Source organism: Jaculus jaculus, chromosome 1, assembly GCF_020740685.1.
Source record: "Jaculus jaculus isolate mJacJac1 chromosome 1, mJacJac1.mat.Y.cur, whole genome shotgun sequence".
Lineage (NCBI taxonomy): Eukaryota > Metazoa > Chordata > Mammalia > Rodentia > Dipodidae > Jaculus > Jaculus jaculus.
In genome coordinates, this window is record NC_059102.1 from 19,596,473 (window position 1) to 19,618,800 (window position 22,328).

Here is a 22,328-nt window from a genome sequence, read left to right on the forward strand (position 1 = left end):
AATGTTAGGGAAGGCATTTTAACTGTACCTGATAGGAAGCGATTGTTTTTATAGCCTAATAACTATATTTCTACCTAAGGCGAAAGAGAAAGCTAGTAGTAAATTGGAAGTGTGTGTGTGTGTGTGTGTGTGTGTGTGTGTGTGTGTGTGCGTGCGCGCGCGCATGTCTTATGTGGTGGTGATCTGTGTGGTGTGTATGAGTTGTGGTGTTGTATGCACATGCGTGTGCAGATGTATGTACCCCATTCCCCTGTGTGTGGAGGCCAGAGGAGAAGGTCAGGTGTCCTTCTCTCATCAAGCATCCACCTCTTTCCTTGAAACTGTGTCTTTCCTTCAACTGAAGTTGCTTCCCCAGTGATGCTGTGGTCTCTGTCCCACTGTAGACTGGGGTTGCAGATGTGTATGGTCATGCCCAGCCTTTTGTGTGGATTTTCGGTAGTCAAACTTGGCTGCCTCCAGTCTGAAAGCCTTTCACCCTTAAGTGACAAGTGTTCTTGACTGCTGTATCATCTCCCCAGCACTTGTTTTCTTTTTAATATTTTATTTATTTATTTATTTATGAGAGAGAGGGAAAGAGGCAGATATATAGAGAGAATGGACACACCAGGGCCTCGAGCCAATGCAAACTAACTCCAGACACATGCGCCACCTTATGCATCTGGCTTATGTGAGTACAGGGGAATCCAACCCTCAGTCACCGAGGGAGCTGGCTGCAGCTCAGGCCTCATCCCCATGGCATTACCAGATCTGGGGTGAGGGCCAGGTACCTGCATTTTAAGCACCCCAGCATGTCTTTCCTTGGAGGTCTGCACAGCACACTCTTGGAGGTGGAAATGCATGAAACCTTCTTTACCTTTTAAGCCAAGAGCCTAGTGGTAGACATGGAGCCATGACTGCAGAAGGATGAGCCAATTCCAAATGGGTTGTGGTTTTCCAAAGGCTGTACGGGGGTGGTTGTTGGAGAGATGACTCAGCTGGTAAAGTGCTTGTCATGCAAGCACGAAGACCTGAGTTTGGGTCCCTAGCACCCACACAGAATGCCAGGCATGGTTGTGTTCACCTGTAACCCCAGCACTGGAGAGGTGAGTTGGAGGTTCAGCGAGAGACCCTGTCTCAATAAATCAAATGGACAGTGATTGAGGAAGACACCTAATGTGGACCTCTGTCTCCCATACGTATGAGCACATATATGCACATCTTCATATATGTGCTTGCTCACACATGCACACACGTGCACACACATACTCACCATCTACAAATATATATACAAACAAAATGCTATGTGTGCGATTTGTATGGAGATCCTATCATATCATTCACCAGAGGGATATTAAAAACTTTTTTAAACTTTATTTTTATTTATTTACATGAGAGAGGGGGTGGGTGGGGAGAGAGAATGGGTGTACCAGGGCCTCTAGCCACTGCAAACAAACTTCAGGCGCATGCGTCCCCTTGTGTATCTAGCTTACATGGGTCCTGGGGAATAGAATCAAGGTCCTTTGGCTTTGCAGGCAAATGCCTTAACCACTAAGCAATCTCTCCAGTCCCCATCAGAGGGATATTTAAATAAACTAGGAAAACAGCCAGGCATGGTAGCCCATGCCTTTAATCCCAGCACTCAAAGGTAGGAAAGGTTGGAGGATCTCTGTGAGTTCAAGACCACCCTGGGACTCCGTAGTGAATTTCAGGTCAGCCTGAACTAGAGTGAGACCCTACCTCGAAAAATTAAAAAACTAAAAAAATAAAAATAAATAAACTAAGAAGCCTAGACACTTCCTGGGCATCTCTTCCATGCCAGGCAGTTGCTAAGCACTGGAAATGCACGTTGTCAACAAGGCCTAGTTTGGAAGGAGGAGGCACTGTGGTTAGAAATGGGTCATAGGGAGCTTTGAAACTCAGCCAAAGACTTTGAAAGTTAATTTAGAGAGAAGAGGCAGATGGGGTTAAGCGTCTAGCCACTGTCATGCTAAGGCCCCACCTCCTCAGCGTAGCTTGGAGAGCCTCCCGCCTGCCTAAGCACGTGCTTCCCCGATGCCCACCAGCGTGAGCTACTTGAGACCTTCTGCCCATGACCTTTGCTTTGGAATGGCCTTTCTCTCTTTCTTCCCTTGGCCAGCCCACCTCCTCTGCTGGCTCCCCTGCTGGGGTTCAACACTGCCCTGCACCCAGTATTATGATCCGCACTATTAGTGGGACTGTGTCCTCCCCTCCTTTCTGCTCTGTCCGTGTGGCAACTGACACACCGTGGGTGTCCCACGAGTGTCCGAAGTGAGGCTGATAGAGAACCAATGAGGGACTCGTTCTTGAGGTTTTCTTGTGCTGGATTCTGCTAGAAAGGCTTTGGGGCTTTTTTTTTTTCTTCCCAGAGTGCGGAGGTGTGGAGGGATGGTACCTTAGACATTTTGGGGACCTGGGGTAGTGGACGGGTCCCGACACAGCTGCTGTGACGAAGAGAAGTCTTCCAGGTTGCTTTTCCGGTGGCAACATTTTCCTCTTAACTGGCATTTCTTTCCGAATAATGCATGCTTGAATTTTTGCCAAAAGTAGTTGTATGCTAACAAGCTTTTCCTTCCAACAGAACGGTCTCTATCCTTTGGCCACGGATGGAGAATCCTTGCTTAATTTTGTGAGTGAATGAAAAGGCAGAAGTGAGTCAGGAAAACTCTGGGTCAGTGTCCATGTTGAAGAGGTTTATCTCATTTGAATGGAATGAGACTGAGATAGTGTCATTGGAAATTGTCTTAGAAATAAGGTTTTTTTAAAAAAAAATAAAAAAATCACCTTTCTCTTGAACAAATTTCATTTTAAAATATATTTCACTGCCTTCCCCGCCTCCCCAGCTTTTACTGTAAGTAGAAAATAACTCCACTTTGCTTCTGTCGTAAGGCAATTTGGTTTTATTTTCCCACATTCCAAAAATAACTTGCGCAATACCCTCCGGCTATCTGGAAAGTGCAGAGTGGATGTTTTTATCCTTCACACTGACGGTGGTACAGGAAAATTGTTTCCGTGGAAAACCCAGGAGGGGGAAACTCTCTCCCAACCACTGGGTAGTAGTTTCCTTTTCTCTGAAAACGAATAGACCCCAGCTGTTACTCTGTTCTCTGCCGCCCAGGCTGCCAGAGAACCTCTCTGGGCAATTTGTCCCCAGCGGTGGACAGGTAAGTTTGGAAGTGCAGCGCAGCAAGACCAGCCTGGTTAGTGAGCTTAGATCTCATAATTAAAAACTGTCGTCTGGGGCAGGGAAAGTGACTCAGTGGATAAGACACTTCCTATGAAAGGGCCGGGTCTTGAGTTTCAATGCCTGGCACCCTTATAACTGCCCAGGCAGGCATGGTGGCCCGCCTATGAGGAGGTGGAGATAGGGGACCCCCGAGCAAATGGGCTAGACCAGCTGAACCTGGGTTCAAATGAGAGACCCTGCCTCAGTAAATAAAGTGGAGAAAGACTCCACATGTCAACCTATGGCCTGACACATGCATGTGCACCTGCGTATACGTGTACCTACACGTATGAATTAATGGCATTTTTGATACCTACAGCAATTACGTAGGACTGGACTTGAGCTAGATACCAATAGAATTTACTGTCATGTCCCAGCAGGGAGGAAAGAGTAAGGGAGAAAAAGTAGCTTTATGTTCTTTTTCTTTTTTTTCTTTGGTTCTTCGAGGTAGGGTCTCACTCTAAACCAGGCACTATATTCACTATGTTCACTATGTAGTCTCAGGGAGGGGCTTGAACTCACAGCAATCCTCCTTCCTCTGCGTCCCGAGTGCTGGGACTAAAGGCACGTGCCACCACGCCCGACTTTATGTTCTTTTTGTTTGTTTTTGTTTTTTTTTTCAAGATAGGGTCTCGCTCTAGCCCAAACTGGCCTGGAATTCACCATGTAGTCTCAGGCTGTCCCAAACTCATGGTGATCCTCTTACCTCTGCCTCCTGAGTGCTGGGAGTAAAGGCGTGTGCCACCACGCCCTGCAGAGCTTAATGTATTCTTATTTGCTTAGTCTTGTTGTACTTGGGATTGAAGTTAGGTCCTCATGCATGCGAGGCAAGCATCTTACCACAGCTCTACTGTGCTTTAGCTTTCAGTTGAATAACATGAAAGCCTTGGAGAGCCAGGCTTAAGTGAGGTACTGATCTATTTATGCAGCAAACATATGACAAAACATGCTCACCTGCTCTGCTCATAGCGCGAACTAATTCCAGCTCTCTGCGGTTGACTTTACTTGTCAGCATCTCTTTAAAGGCTGAGAGTGATTAAGGGGAGAGAGCAGACAAGTGCAGATTTAGCCGTGAAAATTGGAGAATGCCGAGGGCTCTGTCTCTGCGACTCTGCGGAGCTGTCGGCTCTCGACATTTCAGGTCGCGCCCCTCTCCTGCCTGGCTCGTCTTTGTGAATGGAGGTGAGGGAGGGCGCTTCAAGGCTCTTCCGTGCGTATATCCCAGCTGGCTGCTGACATAGGAAAAACACGACCCAGCAGAGCTACTATGGGGGGGGGGGGGCGGCAAGAGTAATGTGTCCAAAGCATGCCATAGGAAAGATGATCTGACATGGTGGTGCATGACTTTAATGCCAGCACTCAGGAGGCAGAGGCAGGGGATCAGCGTGAGTTAGAGGCCACCAAGAGATTACATAGTGAATTCCAGGCCAGCCTGAGCTCTAGAGTAAGATCCTACCTCGACGGCTCCCATCCCAAGAAACAATCTGGGAGCTAGAGGGGACTTAGACTTTACTTATAGACCGACTGGGTCACCCAAGCTATTAATAGTAAAGCTGTGAGTCACAGATGTAGGAATGTTACAGCTGCTTGAGCCTGGCCACTGTCACACATCAGAGAGCCAGCAATGAAGACCTACCCAAATGAGCACCAAGAAGTGGGCATTTCTGTCCCTCCTGGTTGGCCCCACAGCTTACGGGCAGGTTGGTGGACGCCATCCCTCTCTCTTTGCCTGGCTCTCTTAGACCCAACACGATATAATATTTGCAGTAAACACAGTCTAATACTGAATGTGCATTCTGGTTCTGGGAGATGTGTTGACCATCTGCCGCTGTGCCTGCCTTGAGCAGCTTCTGGCTTTTCGTCTCTTGTGCATCACATTTTTCCCACTCGGTGGATGTATATGATTTTCTGGGGCGGGGGTGGGGGGTGAGGGAATGAGGGGGTGCAATCAGGACCTGGGTTTTGGGATACAGGTGCTGGAAAGGAGTGGGCGTGGACTTGGTGAACCAGGAAGTCCTCAGTCCCAGACACCTGCCTGTGACCAGGTGGGTCAGGAATCAGAAGCCAGGAACCACCCTGCCCTGCGGTCCAGCTTTGGTTGCAGACTCGAGCAGCCTAGGCTGTTCGCCTGGTTTCTCTGTGATTAGAGTTCCTCCCTCCCAGAAACACATCCAAACAGCCTGTGTAATCCCGGCACTCCCGAGGGAGGCAGAGGTAGGAGGATCGCTCTGTGAGTTCAAGGCCACCCTGAGACTACATAGTGAATTCCATGTCAGCCGGGGCTAGAGTGAGACTCTACCTCGAAACCCCCCACCCCTCTCTGGACAAAATAAAAGTGAAAAGCTCAAAGTAGCAAGTACAAGTCCCAATTTTCCTAAACTGGACAAGTCAGATTTTTTAAATTTTTTTTACTTTGATCCTGGAAAAGGAATTGGATCCTGAAAGATCATCTTCCATGACTGGGTCTCCCTCCCTCCAAAGCCCTACACCTTCCAGGGACCACATGGGAGGGGAGGGGGGTAGGAATGTGGAAAAAGGGGAGTGGGCAGAAGTGCACAGCAAATGCCATTATTCATTTTTCTTTATTTTCCGGAGGAAAATAAAGGCGCCATTGGCTTTGTTATTCTATTAAGGCTAATTTCACTTCTTGCAGTTTGCCTGAAAGAAGCCCTAATGAGGACTGAAAGCAGCTACCCTAGGAAAACCAACTCCGAGTTTTACTTATGGAAACAATCCCAGGCTCTGGCCGAGGGTTATCGGAGCGCGGGAGGGGGCAGGGCTGCGGGCTCGTCGTCGCCGCTCTCCCCTGGCCTGGGCGTGAGGAATGCAAGGTGGTGTCAGTGACCGGAGATTAGGACCGTGGAATTTCGCATTTGTTACAAGGGCGGCAGCTGTAGCGAGCGGTGCTGAGCCAGGGCCAGAGTCCCCCAGCCAGCCAGCCAGCGAGCGAGCGAGCAGGGCGCGGCAGGCGCGCGGCGGCGGGGAGCGCGCGGCGTGGGGCGGGACCTCGGACGGAGCCGCGGGGACATCACGCGTGGGGGAGGGACCTCGGACGGACTGCCACCCCGGGGGGACATCACGCGTGGGGAGGGACCTCGGACGGACTGCCACCCCGGGGGGACGTCACGCGTGGGCACCGGGGACGGTACCTCGCAGTGCCCGCACGCCTGGACTTCATTCCCGCTGCCTTCTGTCCCCTCGGCCCGAGGACCCGGTTGCCATGGTGAAGGAGAAAGGTAAATTATAAATGATCCACGGACGATCTCGGTGCATGCTCGCAGAAGTTGGAAGTGGCACCGTGGGGCTCCGTCACCCAAAGGGGCAATGGATCCATCGAAATCCGGGCAGATACATAGGTTCCCTGGGCGAGAATCTCTTGAAAGGAGTCTAGGTTTTGTCGAGACTTCTTTAAGAACCTTTAATGTAGCCACTCGGCATCTGAACCTCATTCTGTTTGTCCTGGAGTGTTTTGCAGGGAGGGGTGGCTGGCAGCTTCTGATCGTTAATGAATTTGGGGTGGTGTTTGAGGGTTGCCTTCCTGTCCCCCCTCCAGCCTTTATTCTTAGTATTTGCCGCCTCACCTCCATCAGTGAATTAATTAAGATTTGTACTAGAAAGATCCTTCTCTGTACCTTGGGCGGGGCTGTGTTGGAATGTACCCAACCCTAGCTAATGGGGCTGAGGGGAACCTCTGGGCTGCTGTGCATTTCAGGTGTGTGTTATGTTGATAGCCTGTATTTTGGTGTTGCCCCCTCAGCACTCCAGACACCTTCTTAAAGGATGCTGCCAGCTGCTAGGCTGGCAAATGCCATCCTAAAGAGAATGTGAAGGGAGGGGGTGGGTGGGTGTGCCCTGCACAGGTGTGCGTTGCATATGTTCTAGGCGTGGCTCTGAGATGAAGATAAACTCTTTGGGAAACGTAAAGTAACATGGCAAGATCTTGTTTCTAATGATTCAAGTAGTATATAAAGACGTCTCTTGCTCAAGAAGCGAAAGGCTGAAGCTGTCCACGCTGCTGTTTCAACCTCAGGTGTCAGGGCTCAGTGTGTGTCCATCTAGACCCTTCTACAGTTGAATTAGGTACACAGGAGAGAAATATAAAAATGGAATCATTCTATGACCCTATTTCTGAGTTGATTCCCCTCCCCCCTTTCACAATGTTTTACTGACCTTCACCCAATGGTTGTCTGATGCAAATGACCATTTCAGTTTTGCTCTCTGGGAAGCTTGGATTGATTCTTATATTTCCTTTTGTGGGACATATTTTTCTCTGCAAATACCTACCGTTCCTGGCTGGGTTACAGCTGGCTCAGTGGTTTATCTATACTTACTGTTAAAGCTATTTTATTAGGGAATGTGTATGAGCTGAAAAATGCCAAACTCAACTAGGTCCTGGTCCCTGGGGGTGCAGTTTGGTTTGTTATACTAAGGAACGATAGAGAGCCAGGGTGGTGACCCTTTGGCAATGTTGAGACTGCGGTTCAACACAAAGAAAATGTGATTCTGCTCTGCTCATCCGCCCTTCAGTGAGCAGATGGTGGAATGACTCGGTATGAATAAAGATACTTGTAGTAATGTTTCCTCTGTTGGGGGGTGCTTCCAGGAACCCCCCCCCCCAGTGCCAAGTACAGACATTAACATTTACTGGAAGTAATGTATGCTTTCCACTCAACTAGAAATAGTGTGGCCCAGATCCCTGTGGCTAATGGATTTGAGTTTGTGTTCCAAATGGGTAATTTATGAGTGATGGGAAAGGGTATTTTGAGAGCCACCATTCCTTTCTATTCCTGTGGGGTTCGTGGTAACCCGTCCTTGCTATACATTGTGCATACCATAGATCAGGGTCCCCAGTAGCAATTCTTTTTTTTTTTTTTTTCTAGGCCCTTGCAGACTTCTAAGTTTTAGATTACTAGATCCATCTTCGGCACTTTCCAGCTAGAACACTGGGCAGACCGCATATTAGTATTTTCTTAGCCCTTAGCCACAGATTAGGTACTACTCCTTTTTTGATTTCAAGGGTGGCGTCAGTCCACACTGCTGCCTCCCAGCTGATGACAGGAAGCCAGAGGCAGTTATACAAGAGGTTCCCTGGAATGAGAGGAACTGCATTTGTCTGTGAAGTGAGAAGGGGACAGGGGAATCTGTGGTCCAGGGATTCACCCTAGACATGAGCACACTGGACACCAGGAAGGGTTAGTAAATTGCTTAAGAGCACATAGTTGATAATCAGGCGGAATATTTTTATTCTCTGCCACATCACACGGTGCATGCAGATCGGTGACTGCTGTAGACCCAGTACCATGTGGACATCTGCTGTCCACCGGCCTCTGAGAGTTGCAGGAACTGAATTGTCCACCTTCAACATTTTAGCTCACAGTTTAGTATCTGCCCCATATAGATTTTCTGACAGTGAAAACAGGTTGGCCTGTTGTCAGAGCTTCAACGGATCCCTGTCTGTGAAGATTGTTCCGCTTCTTTCATTCCTTTCTATTCCCCGAAGAGCCAAGCTCCGTCGTTCTCTCAGGAGCTGATGGGAGTCCCTCTTGGGCAGGCTCAGATCACAGTGGGATTTCAAGTCAAGGAACATGAGAGGTCACCAGTTCCCTACTGTGTTCCTCATTGAGCGCTCACATTGGTTTGTACCCTGATTTTCTCAAGTATCTGTGCTTGGGGTTGGCGCCAGCTGAAAAGGAAGCCTGCGGACCTGCTGGAGCTGACATCCTTTAACCCTCATTGTATTTTTTTGTTCTAAGCATGTAGCCCTTCACTTCCAGTTGCAGACACTTATCGATTCAGGAATCTTGATGAAATCGTTGTTTCCCTGATGTGTTCAAGGGCACCTTACCCTTGCTGGGTCCTGGAACAAAGAAGCATGCGAGGGTTGATCAGTCAATATCTGTCTTCCTGAAGACACACTCGTCAACGGTCACCCCAGAGGTCCGCTGCACTCGTTTCAATGCTGTAACTGACTAACTGTTGTGCACCCTAGCACGGTCTCAGAATATAAAAGAATTCATTGCTTCTTTTTGTTAAGGAAAACTAGAATAAGCAAACACTAGAGGTTAAGTTCTATGAGCCCACATCTCATTAAATGATAAAGCACGCTTTGGGTTTGCAAACCACGTAGCCATGGGAGAGAAGAATTTAGCTGCCACAGCCACACATCAAGGTACATGGAGTTTTATTCTTGGGCACCTCCGGTTTTGGTTTGTTTCCTGCCATGATCAGATGGCCCAGTGTGCAGAGTGAGACTCAGTAAGGCACATTCTACTCCTGCAAGGGATGCCCGCTGTCCACCTGACATCTAAGCGAGTGGACACATGCATCCACCAACTAATTTCTCTACAGCAACGTTTCTCAACTCCCACTCCGCTGATCTGTAGACTTTTTGTCATCTCAACCTGTGTCATGGAAGGTGATTAGCAGCGCTCCTGGCCTCTTCCCCCTAGGAGATGCCAGACATCAGTAAAAGGCGCTGTGACCTTTTACTCATGACTGTTGAAAAGGTCTCCAGACATCTCAGTAAAATTGCCCTGGTTGAGAGCAGTGGGGCTCTAGGACCCCTTGGGCACCGTGGTGGTTTGATTCAGGTGTCCCCCATAAACTTAGGTGTTGTGAATGCTAGCTCCCCAGCTGATGGATATTTGGGAATTAATGCCTCCTGGAGGGAGTGTATTGTTGGGAGCGGGCTTAAGGGCTTTATAGCCAGTTTCCCTTGCCAGTGTTGGGCACACCCTTCTGTTGCTGTGGTCCATCTTATGTTGGCCAGGGGGTGATGTCCACCCTCGGCTCATGCCATCGTTTTCCCCTGCCATCGTGAAGTTTCCCCTCGAGCCTGTAAGCCAAAATAAATCTCTTTTTCCCAGAAGCTATTCTTGGTTGGGTGATTTCTACCAGCAATGTGAACCGGACTGCAACAGGCACAGTTGTGGGTCAGGTTTAGCTAGATGTAAAGAACTCTTATCTGAACCACCATCGGGGCCTCTCTGATGCTAAAGAGCTTTCGTGTAAACAGTAAACAGACATGTCAGACAATAGGAGAGCCACTCAGCCTTATTTCCCTGCACATTTCAGTTGCTGATCGTGTTCACAGAACAGATGTGGCTCTAGTGATGGTCTACCTTGGTTCTTCATTTTCTTTCTTTTTTTTCTTTTTGGTTGTTTGAGGTAGGATCTCACAAGAGCCCAGGCTGACCTGGAATTCACTATGTAGTCTCAGGGTGGCCTCGAACTCGTGGCGACCCTCCTACCTCTGCCTCCCAAGTGCTGGGATTGAAGGCATGTGCCACCACACCCACCTTTCATTTACTTTCTTTTGAGATTCATTAATTCACGTGCTGAAGAGATGGGTCAGTGGTTAAAGATGCTTGCTTACAAAGCCTGCCAGCCTGGATTCAATTCCCAAGCCAGACATAAAGCGATGGCATATGTGCCTGGCTTTTTTTTTTTTTTTTAGTAACAAGCAATCCTGATGCACCCTCTACATACACACCCACACACCAAGCATGCAAAGAAAGAAAGAAGGAAGGAAGGAAAGTAAATTTCCATAATCCTATTCTGACCAGGAAATGATAACCATATCCTCTATGGTCAAGCAGCGTGCTGGGTGGTTGGGAAGGTCCCATGCACTTAGAAGACACAGTAGCTCGCTTGGAGCTGTCACCATCTAATGAGGAAGTAAAATAGCTCACAAATGACTAACAGAAAGTAGGTGTGTAAAAGAAGCATTGAAGTAGAAATTTGGCTTCAAAGTCTGCTGATCAGGAAAGACTTCCTGGATCTGGTGGTTCTTAAACTGGCTTTTAAATATTGGGGACATTCAGATGAATAAAAGATTGGAATGAGAAGAAAATGATAGATTTGGGAGAAGCCCCCATGTTAGAATGGGTGGAGTCTGACATCAGGAGAGAAATGGAGAAATCAGATGATCTTGTGGAGGCTGCTAAACAGAGCACCACTAACTAGGTGGCCTACACAACAGAGAGAGATTGTCTCCACTCCTGAAGCTATAAGTCCGTGACCAAGGTTTCCGCAGAATTGGTTCCTTCTGGGGGCCAGGAAGAAGACTCTGCGCCTCCCATAACTTCTGATCATTGTCTCTGGTTTTCTTCGGCCTGTGGGATGATCACTGCATCTCTGCCTCCAAGTCCCTACGGCATTCCCCCTGTGTGTGTGTGTCTGCCCCCACGCTCCCCCTCTTTATAGGAGACCCCATTTTAACTTGTAAAGACTATTAATTTAGCAACATTCTGAGGCATTGGAGGAGGTCAAACCTTCAACATATGAATTTGCTGGGGGTAAAGGTAGGATTCAACAACTGCACTCAGACGCTCACCCATGATAGATGTAGTTAGTTGCTTGGGAAGGTTTGGGGAAGGAGGAGTATGGTAGAGATGATGGTCATAGGATGGAAAAGAGTGACTAGTGGTGGAAAGAAAAAGAAGGGAGTTCACTTTCCTAAACCTTGAACCAGTGTTTGGGATTCAGGGCTGGGCATTCATTAGAAGAGCGTGGTCCAGGTGCTAGGTACATGGTCAGCACAGATTTCTCGGTCAACTTACATAAACTTGTTGCACTCTCTGTTGAAGAAAATAATGTTAGGGCTGGAGAGATGGCTTAACAGTTAAGGCGCTTGCCTGCAAAGCCAAAGGACACAGGTTCAATTCCCCAGGAACCACATAAGCCAGATGCAGAAGGTGGTGCATGTGTCTGGAATTCAGTTTCAGCAGCTGGAGGCCCTAGTGCATACATTCTCTCTCTTTCTGACTCTTTTTTTCTCTCTGTCTCTCTCTCTCTCCCTCAAATAAATAAAAATTTTTTTAAAAAAAGTAAGGGCTGGAGAGATGGCTTAGTAGTTAAGGCACTTGCCTTCAAAACCTAAGGACCCAGGTTCAATTCTCTAGGTCCCATGTAAGCCAAATGCACAAGGTGGTGCATGTGTCTGGGGTTCCTTAGCAATGGCTGGAGGCCCTGGCACACCCAAATGTCCCTCTGTCTCTAATAAATAAATTTAAATTTTTTAAGAAGATAATGTTAAAAACAGACCTCGCATTCCTCTGGAGGTGCTGTGGATATGAGGTATCCATAGAAATCTGCCACCACACCCTGCTCATGGTGCCAATGTCCTTCACAACTGCCACATTGGAAAGCCACTGCGACCTTGTTCCTGGCAGCTCTTGAGGACAGTGGTGTGCTGTGTCTCCAGAGTGACTGACGGGCTGGCATCACAGTAATCTTCCTAGGACACTGAGTCACACTATCCCCACCCAGCTCAAAACCCTGAATAAATGACTAGGTAAACCTTAAGGCTCCCTGCTTGTTGTCAGGCAGCCGGCTTTTCCCTAAGACCTCTCCCTAAGACCTTAAAACACTTCCTCCCCACCTCCATCTAAATCAATAGCCTTTTAAGCCCATCTTGTTTGCTTTGAACTTGTAACATTATTATTAAGCCCGTCAGTGGGGCTGGGGAGATGGCTTAGCAGTTAAGGTGCTTGCCTGCAAAGCCAAAGGACCTAGGATCGACTCCCCAGAGGACCCACGTAAGCCAGATGCACAAAGTGGTACATACATCCGGAGTTCATTCACAGTGGCTGGAGGCCCTGGCATGTCTATTCTCTCTCTGTCTCAAATAAATAAATAAAAGCATTTTAAATCTGTGAGTGATTGAGTCTGTCAGTCCTCCATGTCACTGGCGTCCCTCTGTAACAGGTGAGGAAAAGGAGGCTTATGGGAGTTTATATAGAGCACTTAGAAGAGAGAATTCAGTCCTAGCCATCTCCCTGTCTGACTCCTCTTCCTCTCTCATTGCCTTCCCTCCCCATTTCTTATTCACACACACATAGGGAATGATTCAATGTCCCCTTCCAACCTTGGTCATGGTACTCCATGAACAATACATGTGTCCTGTTTCTCTAATGATGTAGCTTGACTGTAAAATGTCTCCATGTGAGCATGTGTTTGAACACTTGGTCCCTAGCTGGTGACACTGTTGGGGGAGGTTGTAGAACCTTTAGGAGATGGGGCCTTGCTGGAGGAAATGGGTTCCTGATGGGCAGGCCTGAGGGATTTTACAGCCCAGCTTTGCCGTCAGTCTGATTGTCTGCAGTGAGACTAGCTGGTCTCTCACTCCAGCCACCAGGCTTTCCCCATAGCCAGAATAAGCCCTTTCTTCCCTGTCAGATGTTGTTCACAGAGATGAGAAAGTAACTAACATACTATGCTACCAAAGACCCAATTTAAGTATGCTTCCTTAGAATGGTCCTCAAAGGCCTTCTGTGAATTCTTCTAGAATTACTCTACATGCCCAAGTCAACAGCAGAGAAATGAAACCGTTGTCTCCTGCACAGCTTGAGGGCACCCTCTGTCCTCCTTAAGCGCACACTGACTTCATAGACGATCTTGTCAAACAGTCTCCAGAGTTGGGAAGTGTTTCTGCCTCAGAAGGCTTCTGTTTCCCCCTTGGCTCCCACTCCTCCCAAAACACACACCCAGACAGATACTACCCACCCACGGAACATGCTGCCCGGTGTGACTGAAACCTAGGGGTGTCTGAACGCAGATGCACTGGGGCATCAGGATTCCTCATGTGCCCGATGACCACAGAGTTGTCTTTAAGGGTCTTCTTTCTCAGTTAATCATCACTCCTCGTTCAGGTGGAATTTAGTGCTTCCTAGGCTGGGCAGATGCGCTGTGCTCTGCCTCCACCTTACTCCTAGATTTGTCTGTGTTCTTCATCTTTCCTTAACTTGAAAAGCTTCAACCTTTTTGTTGTCATATTTTTTTGAGACAGGATCTCTCTGTGTAGCCCAGCCTGGCCTCAGCTTCATGATGCTCCTGCCTCCGCATCCTGAGCAATGGTTAACCCTGGTTGTCCACTTGATTAGATGGCGAATCACCTAGGAGACAAATTTCTGGACATGTCTGTGAAGGAGTTTCTAGATGAGGTTGTGAGGTGGGATAAGCCAACTTCACTGAGGGTGACGTCATCCCATGGGCCGGGGACCTGGACTGCACAAAAAGGAGACGTTAGACAAGCATCCACACTGTCCACTCCTTCTTCACAATGGCTGCTCCTGCTCCCACGCCTTCCCAACACCATGGGGAATTGTAGCCCATGAACTGTTAAGCCAGAAAACCCTGTTCCCCCTTAAGTTGCTTCTGGTCTGATATTTTGTGGCAGCAAGAAAATACATACTACTTGTGCTAGAGAGATGGCTTAGCAGTTAAACACTTGCCTGTGAAGACTAAGGACCCAGCTTCGAGGCTCGATTCCCCAGGACCCACCTAAGCCAGATGCACAAGGGGGCACATATTTCTGGAGTTTGTTTGCAGTGGCTGGAGGCCCTGGTGTGCCCATTCTCTCTCTATCTATCTGCTTCTTTCTCTCTCTGTCTATCACTCTCAAATAAATAAATAAAAATAAAAATAATTTAAAAAGTAAAAAAAAAAAAGAAAGTATATACTAAATAGGTCTAAGGGAAAGTTACAAATAAGGTGTCTAAAGGAAATATATACTAAGTAAGGTCTAAGAGAAAATTACTACAGCTGATTTCACAGTCAGTAGCCTTGATCAATGACTTATTCACAAGGCTGGCTCCTGAGCTTTGCATCCTTAGGGGAGGAATATTCTTGTTGTTGACATGATGTTCTGCTTGACAGGGAACCCCATGCGGCTGTGAATTGCTCTTACTGTGTCACAGCTGAGGGTGCTGCTTTCACCAGGCACCATGGTTCTGATGGACACCTGCATGATGCAATTTCCAAAGCTAAGGGGAAGAAAGACACATATTTTTTATAAAATAAAATAAAAAACTTCATTGAAGAACTTGCTTAATTGTGCTGTAGAGATGACTCAGCAGTTAAAGGCGCTTGCTTGCAATGCCTGATGGCCTGGGTTCCATTCCCAAGTACCCATGTAAAGTCAGATGTACAAAATGGTGCATGCATCTGGCATTCCTTTATAGTGGCATGATGCCCTGGCATACCCATTCATTCCCCCTCTCTCTCTTTCTTTCTCTGCCTTGTTTTCTTTGTCTCTCTGTCTCAAGTAAATAAATAAATAAGAATATATTTTTAAAATTTAATAATCCTCTTCCACTGCTCTCCTTTCTCTCCTTCCCATTCCTCTTCACAGAACACCTACTTTTCCCTCTTCTATATTGATGCTTTTTTTTTTTTTAGAGTCACATTTTTTTTAAAGTCATATCAAAGCCTGGAGTGATGGCACACACCATTAATCCCAGTATTTGAGAGGCTGAGGTAGAAGGGTCACTATGGGCCAGCCTGGACTACAGTAAATTCCAGGTCAGCTTGAGCTGGAGTGAGACTCTGTCTCAAAAACGGGGTGGTGGGTAGGCATATATCCAAAGGACTCATCTCATTTCCTTAGAAGCACATGCTCAACCATGTTTATTGCTGCTCAATTTATAATAGCTGGGAAATGGAACCAGCCTAGATGTCCCTCAACAGATGAGTGGATAATGAAGATGTGGTACATTTATACAATGGAGTTCTACTCAGCGGTAAAGAAAAATGAAGTTATGAAATTTGCAGAAAAATGGATGGACCTGGAAAGTATTATACTAAGTCAGGTAACCCAGGCCCAGAAAGCCAAGCGCCACATGTTCTCTCTCATATGGGGATCCTAGCTACAGATGACTGGGCTTCTGTGTGAGAATGAAAATACTTAGTAGCAGAGGCCAGTAAGTTGAAAAGGAGACAAAGGGTGGAGAAAGGAAGGGAGGAGGATACTTAATAGGTTGATATTGTATATATGTAATTACAATGATTGTAATGGGGAGGTAATATGATTGAGAATGGAATTTCAAACGGGAAAGTGTGGGGGTGGGGAGGGAGGGAATTACCATGGGATATATTTTATAATCATGGAAAATGTTAATAAAAATTAAAAAAAAAATGGAAAAAAACGGGGTGGTGGGGAGATGGCTCAGTGGCTGAAGACACTTGTGTGCAAGGCTTGCTGACACAGCACCCACATAAAGCCAGAGTCAAAAAAGAAAAAGTGGTGTAAGCATCTGGCATTCGTTTGTGGTGGCCAGACACCTTGGTGTGATGCACATGCAAATAAATAAAAATAAAAATAAATTTTAACATTACAGCAGATGGGCCCTGTCCTGTGCTATCTTCTTAGTGAGGTCTGAAAAATAATAATTCAGAAAGGAAACACATGCATTATCAATGCCACACTTAGACTTAAGGCTGAACATGACCAAACGCTCGAGAGAAGAGGCACATTGACCTGAGTGTATCCTACGTTCCTGAGAGCGCTTTTGGTGACATCAGGACTCCATAGACAGTGGACATCCGAGCTGGAGGTTGGCCTACCCTATTGTTAGCTGCTCCCAGACAATGGGAGGTGGCCGTACCTCTAACCGCTTCTACTACCTGGTCAAGTGACCAGGAAGAATGAACAAACTAGATTTCACCCTGAAACCTTCTTTCAAGAACCACAAGCTAACTTTTCCAAATTTCTGCAGAGATGTGCCATGGGAGGCTGGCCCTACCACAAGGTGCGTCCTGGCGTGTGACTCACTTTGAGGAGGTGGCTTCTCTGTGTCATCACATTCACAGTCCCATGTGGGGAGAGAAGGAGGAGTCCATGACTGTGCCAAAGTCGAAATGCCGTGTGTTTTCCTGAGCCAGCATTATAGAGGCAGAGGACATTCCAGAAGGTTCAGTGGTCACTGAGCGGTGTAGGATCTCTTCCCATCCAGGGTGAGCCTGATCTGGGCACACTGCAGCTGAAACCAGCCCAGCTTTCTATTTCATTGTGTGCTGGACTGAGTGACTCAGACCCAGAGGATGTTTATCCCTGACTGTCAGGTGCTGTGTATTCAGTGGTAAAACCTTGTTAACAGTGGGGAGAGTGACTAGTTGCTGTGCCTGACCTCTTTTCTCTGACACATTGCATTTGTGTGTAAGCTGACGTGATTAGTATTGTTAAGGTCCAATGTGCCATGGGGTGTGGTGGCACTCAGGGCAAGTTTCTGAGTCCCAGTGCAATTGAACCACCTCAGATTATGTGCATAACTTCAATTTGGCCAGGAAGATACTAGCTTTTTCCTTCTGCATGTATGTATGTATGTATGTATGTTGTGTGCACTTCTGTGTGCATATGTTTGGAGGACAGAGGTTAATGTCAGCTGTTTTTCTCAATCACTCTCTACCTTGTTCTTTGAGACAAGGTCTCTTGCTGAACCAAAAGCTTACCTATTCAACTAGGCAAACTGATCAGTGATCCCTATGGACTCCCTGTCCACACCTCCCTAGTTCTGGGATTACAGGTGCATACCCAATGCCCAGCATTTTAAGTGGGTACCAAAAATCTAAGCTCAGGTTCTCAAGCTTGCATGGCAGGCACTTTACCCTCAGAGGCACCTTCCCATCCCTGGTTTTGTTTTGTTTTTTCTCTCTCTCTCTCTGAGGTAGGGTCTCACTCTAGCCCAGGCTGATATAGAATTCACTCTGTAGTCTCAGGGTGGCCTCGAATTCTTGGCAGTCCTCCTACCTCTGCCTCTTAAGTGCTGACAGTAAAGGCATGTGCCACCACGCCCATTCTGGTTTTGTTTTCTTGAGATAGGGACTCATGATGTAGCCCATGCTAGCTTCAAACTTATTTTACAAGCCAAGGGTGATCCTGAACTCCTGATCCTCCTGCCTTGGTCTCCCAGGTGCTGGGATCACAGTAGTGGGCCACCACACTCAATCTGTGGCTAATTTCTAACTTCAGAAGGTCATTGCTAGTGTTGGGGGAGGGACTTGAGAATGCCAAGGAAGAGGAGAGAAAGAAACAGCCTTAGGGATTGGACAAAATGTTCTCTGGGAGTTCAAAGGAAGGAGGAGTTACTATCTCTAGGGAACTAGAAAAGGCTTTGTGGGAAATGGAGCTTTAAAGGTGGGCCATCGGGTGTTCTATACATTTGTTGAGGCCAAGGATGACATGATAGTTGGCTCAGTTGGCAAGTGTCTGCTCCCTGGTGATCATCCGTTGACTATTGAACAAGCTGGGTGGAAAGGTGGTTAGTCTTATTTAAGAAATGTTTCTCTAGAACCAAAGTTGAGAAATGTGATCTAGATACAGAAATAAAACAAACATAGGGCTGTAGAAATGGCTTAGCAGTTAGGTGCTTGCCTGTGAAGCCTAAGGACCCTGGTTCAAGGCTCGATTCCCCAGGATCCACGTTAGCCAGATGCACAAGGGAACGAACACATCTGGAGTTCGTTTGCAGTGGCTGGAGACCCTGGTGCGCCCATTCTCTGTCTCTCTCTCTCTCTCTCTCCCTGCCTCTTTCTCTCTCTGTCACTTTCAAATAAGTAAATAAAAATAAACAAAAAATTAAAAAAAATATGGGGCTGGAGAGATGGCTTAGAAGTTAAGACGCTTGCCTGAAAAAGCCTAAGGACCTAGGTTTGAGTCCCCAGGACCCACGTAAGCCAGATGCCAAGGTGGTTCATGTGTCTGGAGTTCATTTGCAGTAGCTAGAGGCCCTGGTGTGCCCATTCTCTCTCTGTGCACGTCTTGCTCTCTCTCTCAAATAGATACATAAGTAAATAAACATAGACTTGACCAGAAAGCCCTTGCATTCCAGCAAGGAGCACACACCCAAATAAATTGTGAACTGTATTCATCTGAGAGTGATGAAAGTAATCCTGGGGCTGCAGGACAGAGAGGGTCTGACTGTACTAGGCAAGCGTGGCTTACTGGGCCATATACATAAAGGCGTGTTTAGGGGAGTCTTTCAGATGGAGCCTGTGAAGCACAGGCCAGATCTGGAGACAGCGTCTACTGTCCGTCCCCAAGCAGCACTAGCGTAAGCTGGTGTGGTGACAGCTTCATGTTTCTGGGATGAGCGTCCACACCAGGTGCCGTCTGTGGGAGGAAGGGATTTATTTCAAGCTTACAGATCCAGGGGGGGAGATCAAATGGTAGAAAAAGCTGGTTCTCCTTCATCAATCCAAGCAGAAAGATGCCACCAAGCAGCCAGCACCACCACCAAGCACCAATTCCTTTATACTACCTGGAAAAAAAAATAGGTAAATGATTAGTAATGTCAGCCCTGGGAATATTATTAGAGTAATGACACATGCATTTTGTATTTGACAGGTCTGCCTTTCATTTTATGCCCCTGTCTTTGAGACAGTCTTGCTTTGTAGTCCAGTCTAGACTCAAATTCACTGTGCATCCAAAGCTGGCCTCAAACTCCCGGTCTTCCTGTCCTAGTCTCCTGAGTGTTGGAATTATTATACCCCGCCACAGCACAGACTCCTCTCTACACCTTTGGGCTGGGATTAGATCCACCCCACCCAAACACACCTCTGGGCTAGACCCCAAGACCCCAGGATCCACCCCTAGTGACACCTCCTCCAGCCAGGCAGCTGGAAATCCAAGTTACAAGCTTAATAAAACACTGACTCTCTGGGGGATGTACATTCAAACTGCCACAGGTGGGTTCGTTGGAGGGCGGTGAGAAGTGGATTATCTATACAGATGACTCTAAGTCCAAGAATCAGGCAAGTGGCCTAAATATAGAGAGTGGGTATACTGGTTAGTGTGACCTTCCTCAAGGGACGAAATACTGTGCCACTCCATCCTGGTCCCATGGAAGGAGACCATCCCAGTTGTATGACCTCATCCAACACACAACAGGACTCAGAAAGAACTGAGCCTTTTGTATCATGATCCCAAGAGTGGCTTCTTGCCTTTGGAAGGAGTTGGATGGAGCCACACCCAGAGAAAGGTTACCCTGGGTCCACTCATCCCATTGTCTTGGTAGATTGTCTCAAGCAGAAGAAAAAGGTCTGCAGTTGTGGACACGCTGCAATACCCCAGGCTCATAGGAGTAGCTCCTGCGGCCAGCATGTTCTACCATTCCATAATGTCTTGGGTACATACCTTGGGTAGCACTCTGACGCCTCTAGTCATCTTTATGTGGTAGCATGAAGTGAGATGTCTAATGATTCAGTGAAGGGCAGGTTTGCCTTATGGGAACAGTTGCTTGTATGTGTGGGGCTGGTAGCCACGTGGCTTGAGATTCTCTCTGGAGGAAGCTGTCTCCCCATTCTGCAGCAGTACCTGTTGGCTACTCCACATCCCCCTGTCTGTCGGCTCTAGCGCCACCTCGGCTCCGCCCCCGAGTCCAGCTCAGCAGGAAGTTGTGCTTTGTGGCACAGCTGTCATTCAGAGGGCCGAGCCAGGGTCAGCGTAAGACCTCTCCCCCTCTAAGACCATTGCTTCAGCTTTTGCCTTTTCTGAGCCACAGAGGTTTTTGTCAGCAGTGAGCTGTGTCAATCAACATCAGCAAACCCACGACACCTAACTGACTGTCCATTTACCTGAAGGTTGCTGCTGAGGGAAAAAGTCAGAAAAGCAGGGTCGTGCTAAATGTGTGAACCTGCGGACCTCTGTGAGAGCCTTGGAACACAGTGGAACTTGCCTACCAGACAGAAGGGAGGGAGGGAGGAAAGGAGGCAATGGAATGTTTAGAATGTGCCAGTCATAGTGGCGCACGCCTTTAATCCCAGCACTTGGGAGGCAGAGATAGGTGGATCGCCATGAGTTCAAGGCCACCCTGAGACGACATAGCGAAGCCCAGGTCAGCCTGGGCTACAGTGAGACCCTACCTCGAAGAATTTTTTTAAAAAAAGTATTTACGGGCTGGAGAGATGACTTAGTGGTTAAGGTGCTTGCCTGTGAAGCCTAAGGACCCAGGTTCAATTCTCCAGGTCCCACATAAGCCAGATGCACATGGTGGCACATGCATCTGGAGTTTGTTTGAAGTGGCTAGAGACCCTGGCGGGCCCATTTTTTTCTGTCTCTCTCTCTCTGTCTTTAATAAATAAATATATTTTAAAAATTAGAAAAAAGGATTTACAATGGGGTGGTATCAAGAAAGGACGGGCGGCGGGGGCAGCAGCGGGAGTGCCTTTCTATAGGACACAGGGGAGGTAACTTAGGGTGAGGAAGAGGAAGAAAAGGCGTCAGCAAGGTAGGGGGCGCATTCTAGAAAAAGAAAGCTCCTGTGTAGAGATCCTGAAGCAGCAAGACCCGGAGCTCAAGAGGCTGTGGATTGCAGAGGGAGGGAGAAGAGGCCACAGAGTGGGTGGGGCTGGCAGACAGCTTGGGTATTGCAGTTACTTTGTGGAGTGATCCCAATTTTGTCCTTAAAAAAAAAACCGGGCTGGAGAGATGGCTTAGTCGTTAAGCGCTTGCCTGTGAAGCCCAAGGACCCCGGTTCGAGGCTCGATTCTCTAGGACCTGCATTAGCCAGATGCACACGGGGGCGCACACATCTGGAGTTCGTTTGCAATGGCTGGAGGCCCTGGCGCGCCCATTCTCTCTCTCTCTCTCTCTCTCTCTTTCTCTCTCTCTTTCTCTTTCTCTCTGCCTCTTTCTCTCTCTGTCTGTGGCTCTCAAATAAGTAAAAAATTTAAAAAATCATTCTGGTTGTTGTGTGGTGAAAGGTTCAAATAAGTTGAAGGTCTACACTTTTTTTCTAATTTTATTTATTTATTTATTTATTTGAGAGCGACAGACACAGAGAGAAAGACAGATAGAGGGGGAGAGAGAGAATGGGCGCGCCAGGGCTTCCAGCCTCTGCAAACGAACTCCAGACGCGTGCGCCCCCTTGTGCATCTGGCTAACGTGGGACCTGGGGAACTGAGCCTCGAACCGGGGTCCTTAGGCTTCACAGGCAAGCCGCTTAACTGCTAAGCCATCTCTCCAGCCCGAAGGTCTACACTTTTTAAAGTAAGTTTTCACAACTCTGCCCTAACTCTCCCACCCAGCACCTGACTTTTGGGACCTGAGTCACACATGGCCTACAGTTTCTGATCTCTGGGGAACCTTTGGTGGCTGATATGAGTGTTGACATTTATCCAGGAAAAATGTGCTTGTAAAAACTCGCACAAGGGTCAGAGAGATGGCTTAGTGGTTAAGGCACTTGCCTGCAAAGCCAAAGGACCCAGGTTGAATTCCCCACGTAAGCCAGAAGCATGAAGTGGCACATGCATCTGCAGTCCATCTGCAGCAGCTGAAGGCCCTGGTACACCCATTCTCTCTCTCCTCCTCCTCCTCTTCTCTTAAATA

The 22,328-nt window shown here is 47.7% G+C and overlaps 1 protein-coding gene across 8 annotated transcripts in view; it reads left to right on the plus strand.

Annotated features, from left to right (window-relative positions):
* The window catches only part of Ablim1 (actin binding LIM protein 1), a 355,181-nt gene that overhangs the window by 147,397 nt on the left and 185,456 nt on the right, over nt 1–22,328 (plus strand). Inside the window, exon 1 of one of the 8 annotated variants that reach the window (XM_045150554.1) lies at nt 6,288–6,459. The exons of the other annotated variants lie outside the window; for them this stretch is intronic. Within the exon in view, the coding sequence (XP_045006489.1) occupies nt 6,444–6,459 (16 nt within the window). The 5' untranslated portion in view covers nt 6,288–6,443. Of the gene's footprint in view, nt 1–6,287; nt 6,460–22,328 lie in introns of those variants that run through there. 8 annotated transcript variants of the gene reach the window in all.